Source organism: Nannospalax galili, unplaced genomic scaffold, assembly GCF_000622305.1.
Source record: "Nannospalax galili isolate Female #2095 unplaced genomic scaffold, S.galili_v1.0 scaffold1654, whole genome shotgun sequence".
In the NCBI taxonomy this organism is placed as follows: Eukaryota; Metazoa; Chordata; class Mammalia; order Rodentia; family Spalacidae; genus Nannospalax; species Nannospalax galili.
Window position 1 is genome coordinate 43,585 of NW_008334135.1, and position 5,655 is coordinate 49,239.

The following is a 5,655-nucleotide window of genomic DNA, read 5'->3' on the forward strand; positions in this document are numbered from 1 at the left end:
ATTAAAGTTACTACCCATGATACATATGTTATTTTATTGACACCACTTGCTTTGTGTCACAACAAAAGCTATACTATGTGTACAATAATTACACTGTACAAATAGCAAGAGTCAAAAAGATGAGTGTCATGTGCAAGTTAATGCTGCTAGTCAGGACCTGTCCTCTCTGACCATACTCACTGCCATTATTCAGTCAGCACAGACAATATCAGAATTAGGGCAGAGTTGGAACTCCAAACTTTGCTGGAGTCAGAGGCAAAGAGCAGGAAGGTTGCGGGGTGCTTGGCCTCATTCATTAGACCTGAATGTGTTCAGAATTCGAAAAGAGAGGGTTTCAAAGGACCTAAAAAGCATATCACAGGGGAAATGGGCAAAGCAACTACCAAAACTTAGTTTTAGAGATGGGAATGCAATGGAAGCATGCATCTCAATGATTTTGTATAAAGAGTAGATGGTTTGTAGCATCAAACTCATGCTGAAAAACTGAAAATGTTAAGAAAACATTCTAATGATAGATTTAACATCCAAGGGCATAAGTTCTGTATTACTAGAGAAACTTAAACTTAATGAAGATACATCAAAGAAGAGTCACAGGACATACCTGCAGACTCCAGTTGCTCAGTGATTGAGCCATGAGCTTGACTCCACTGTCGGAGACACTAGATGCCTATTGACTGTGAAGGAAGAACTTTGAAAACTTTAAAGGATGTGACACTTTTGGAAGACATTCAATATTCATATTACTCTTTTAGGTAAGTATTTTAATCCATAATAATTGTGATAATTATGTAAGAAGAAAATTGTGTTTCTATGATTATTTTGCTTGTATCAATCAGTAGAAAATCACACACAGGGAAATCAGAATAAAACCTCTTCAATCAAAATGTAGCCAAGGACACAACCAACCAATGAAGAATAGGAAACAATTTGGTTTAGTAGTTTTTAAATTTAATTTTATGTGTATGAGTGAATTGCTTGCATGTATGTAAGTGCATCTGTGTTGTGTAATGCCTGCTGAGTTCAGAAGAGGGTGTCAAATCCCCTGAAACTGGAGTTATGGATGGTTGTTAGCCACCAGGTGGGTGCTAGTAATTGAACCTGGGTCCTCTGGAAGAGCATCCAGTGCTCTTATTGGGTTAGTAGTTTAATCATAAAAGTTAGTACTGTGAACCACAGAACATACCTTTTTGATATTACTCTTAGAAAAATAATTAAGCATGAGATTGTCAATCAAATTCGCTGTATTTTCTCATGCAGTTTCCATGTTTGCTAGAGTTCCTAGTTCTGATTGTTCAGAGTCATCAAAGGTAAATATCCCAAAGAAATGATAATCCAATATTAGAAGGTCTATAATGCTCAGTTCATTCTGTAAGATCTTGGAAATTATGTTTATGATGACATATAATGTAAACCAATATTATGTTGTAGCACAATAAAAATATTAGTATTAAAATGTTTTTAAACCAGGTATAGTGGCCTGTCATGTAATTCTAGCACTTGAGAGGCTGAAGCCCAAGTATCTGAAGTTTAAGATTCCCTGGCTTACATAGCAAGGCACTATTTCAAAAAGGATTCTTTGTGTCCAAGTGAAAATGTGTGTATATGTACAATTTTCTAAAAGGCACATTATTATTTAGAGGGAAAATACATAGAAATAAATATAGCAAATATCTGATGGCTGATATGTGTGATAGTAGCTACCTTTAAATTTTTTCATTTGGAATTTCAAGTTTTTTCCACATTATTGTTAGATAATTTTTATTCTGAAGAAAAAGGTGCTATAACTTATGTAACTCTTGTATCAATTTACATGAAATCTTACTCCTTTTCTTTGCTCTGAAGCCTGGTTTTCTGAACAGGACACATCAATAACATCCATTCTTAGCTTACCAAAACCTGTGCACTACCCTAATCATGCATATATTCAGCAGGTATTTTCAGCGTATTTTACATCCAAACACTGGGAATTTTTAAGACAAGGATAAAATAGTTATTGATGAGAATATGTAGCAGTTTAGGAGAATGAAAAGCAAACAGACAATCAAACAGAACTGTGTCTATGCAGGAAACTCAGGCATCAGTGAAAGGAGAGGTATGCAACACAAAGATTACCACATTCACCCTAGAAGCCAGAGAATGCTTTGCAGCTGTATTAAACTTGGAGGATGAAGGGAAGTCACACAGGATAATTCTAGACAGCTGGTTCAGTGGGAGTGGTGGATGAAACCATTCAGGCAATGAAGTCACCCGCAGGAAAAAGAAAAGATAGTGTACTGTGATTATGACATTATATTTTATTATAAATGACTGAGAAACCACTGAAAGAATTAAAATATGATGTTCTTGCTTTTCTTTAGAAAGGTCACTATGGAATATTATTTTAAACTTTAGGAAGAGACTACTTACTGAAAGATAGAATGTAAATAAGTAAACAAAATATGGAGGAAAGATGACCAGGGCCTTGAGAAAAATGAGGACACAGGGAATAGAAAACACATGAAGAAGAGTACAAACAAAGCACAGACGGAATCAATGGGTCTTTGTTAAATGTGGTGCAATGAGAAAAAAGTCAGGAAGGGGTCCAAGGTGTGGACACAGACTGTGACTTAATGGAATGTATAAACTCTTGGTGGAATGGTTGACAAATAAGTATGTTTAATATGGTGAAGAAAAGGTAAAAGGTATCTGTGGGAAATCCACAAATCACAGAGAAAGACGACAATTCTAATAACCTATTCATGTTACAGACCGGGCCTTTCATAAAGTGATCATAGGAACCAAGATTCAAAGGACATTTTTTTATAAATATATGAAGAAGGAAATGTAAGTGTGATGACCAAGAGTGAGTTTTAATCACATTATTTTATACAAAGAAGGGAACAAAATCCAATCCTAAAAAAGCTACTATTTTCCAGTTGAGAAGAGGGGGACATTACTATGAATGAGTCTGAAGAATATATTGAAGACAAATAAGGTGTGGAAAGAGGAATATAAAGAAAGGAGCTTCTCATTTCCCTCAGTGGGGACAAATCATGTAAGCGATGGAGGCTGGAAACCAAACCATGGTGAAAGAGTTCATCATTTTAGGGTTGACACAGGATCCTACCCTCCGTGTCATTTTCTTTGTGCTATTTCTAGAAATATACGCTGTCACTTTAGTAGGCAATATCAGTATCATCATTTTAATAAGAAGCTGTCCCCAGTTCCACACCCCCATGTACCTGTTTCTTAGTCATCTGGCTTTTGTTGATATTGGATATTCTTCACCAATTACACCTATAATGCTTACAGGATTTCTTGTACATAAAATTTCTCTCCCTGTGGCTGGCTGTGAAGCTCAGTTCTGCATTGCATTAATATTTGGGACGACTGAATGCTTTCTACTGGCTGCTATGGCCTATGATCGTTATATAGCCATTTGCTCACCTTTGCTTTACTCCACACATATGTCTCCTAGAGCATGCATGATCTTAGTTGGGCTTTCCTATATAGGTGGCTCTGTGAATGGTTCAACATTTGCTGGTAGTTTGTTAAATCTGTCCTTCTGTGGACCAAATCAGGTAGATCACTTTTTCTGTGACTTTTCTCCTTTGTTGAAACTTTCCTGCTCAGATGTCTCCATTATTGCATTTATCCCCTCTATTTCTTCTAGTGCTGTTATTGTGATCACAGTCTTTGTCATAGGCATATCTTATGTCTACATCCTCATGACCATCCTGAAGATGCGCTCCACCGAGGGCCGCCACAAGGCCTTTTCCACCTGTACCTCCCACCTCACTGCAGTTACTCTCTACTATGGAACAATTGCTTTCACTTACATAATGCCCAAGTCTAGCCATTCCAGTAGTCAGAAAAAGGTGGTGTCTGTGTTCTATACAGTGGTGGTTCCCATGTTGAACCCTCTCATCTACACTCTGAGGAACAAAGATGTAAAGGAAGCATTGAGAAAGGCAATTATCAGAATATATTCATAGAAACTATCCCTTGAACATGAGACATTTATAAAGATTTCATTTACCCATGACACACTTAGTATATATCCCAACGTCTTAAAAGTTTTCTTAATATTAAAATGTGTTTTTCTATTTTAAGTATCATATTTGCCTTTTGGTTGTTAGCCTGAGCCTTTAACAGCCGCACTAGCTCTCCATCCCTTAAGTATCATATTTGCATACTTTTGTGTTTGGCATATTTTATAGCCAGTAAAATGATATTAATAATTATTGCTGTTGTGGAACTACAAAAGTTAAGAATTTCATTTTTCACGTAGAAAATAATTTTATCTTGCTGCATGTTAGGCCAAATTATAAATAATTTATATCTATTCATTTATTTATCACTACAGTTTAATTTAGTGGCCTCATTATTTTTACTTTACAAAGAAATTATTTGTGCAAAGATAGATAATTGATTACCTACCTAGAACATCATGATATTCAATAAAAAGATATCTCCATTTGAAACCTTAGAGTTAATTCCAAAATTATTTGCCATCTCTATGTAATTTTTCACAATAAATCTATGAAGTTTCCAGTATAAAATCCTCTCAAATCACAGACGAAACAGCTGACCCTTAGAAAAACCAAGTAGATTGTCCATACAGATATAGATTAAATCCCTCAGAGTCTATGCTGCATACTCTTAACCTCTACTGCATACAATCCACCCATATGTAATTTCATGTTATGCTATAGAGTCCTAGCAACAAAACTACCTTGGTACTGGCATAAAATAGACACAGAGATCAATAGAATATACGACCCAGATATAAACTTATAGAGCTATAGTCATTTGATTTTTGACAAAGATTTTAGAAACATACATTAGAGAACAGACCGCCTTCTCAACCAAGTTTTTAACATTGCACAATCCTGGTTATCCACAAATGGAAGAATGAAACTAGATCCCTACCTCTCACCTGTACAGAGAGAAACTCAAGCCATTGGAATGACTCCGTGGATGTAGGCAATTGCCACCAAGCCTGACAACTTGAATTATAACTTCACGACCCATCTGGTGGAAGGAGGAATGGGAAAAAAAATCTTTATCAGCTATTATTCTGACAGAAAGTCAGTATCTAGAATACAAAAAGAACTAAAAAAACCCCTAAATATACCTAAATATTAAAAAACCCAATTGAAATTGAGGCAAGAAATGAAATACAGAGTTTTCAAAGGATGAAACACAAATGGCTGAGAAATACCTAAAAAATGTTCAAATTTTTTAGTCATGGAACTGCAAATTAAATCACTTTGAGATTAATCTTACCCTGCTCAGAATGATTAACATTCAAAAATCAATGACAAATGCTTGCAAGGATGTGAGGAAAGGGAATATCTTATCTACTACTGTTAGGAATGTACAGTAGTGCAACCATTGTGGAAATCAGCATGGGAGTCCTCAAAAAAGCTAGAAATAAATCTACCATGTGATCTAGCCATACCCATCTTAGGCATATACTCCAAAGACTCTACACCCTATTACAGAAATACCTGTTCATCTGTGTTCATTGATGCCCTTTACACAATAGTTAGGAAATAGAAACAGCCTCACTGTTCATCAACTGAAGAATAAGGAAAGTATGATATTTTTGCACAATGGAATGTTATTCAGCTGTTGAAAAATCAAAATTGAATTTACTCCATTCCCACACTG

At 35.6% G+C, this 5,655-nt stretch overlaps 1 protein-coding gene across 1 annotated transcript; it reads left to right on the forward strand.

The window, feature by feature from the left end:
• Positions 1–3,041: 3,041 nt before the first annotated feature.
• Positions 3,042–3,974, forward strand: LOC103730961 (olfactory receptor 491-like). Its single transcript, XM_008829272.1, has one exon. It carries the CDS (start codon positions 3,042–3,044, stop codon positions 3,972–3,974), a length of 933 nt encoding a protein of 310 aa, XP_008827494.1.
• Positions 3,975–5,655: the final 1,681 nt, after the last annotated feature.

Coding starts and splice junctions, on each gene's coding strand:
- LOC103730961 (XM_008829272.1), top strand. CDS start 3,042: ATGGAGGCTGGAAACCAAACCATGGTGAAAGAGTTCATCATTTTAGGG.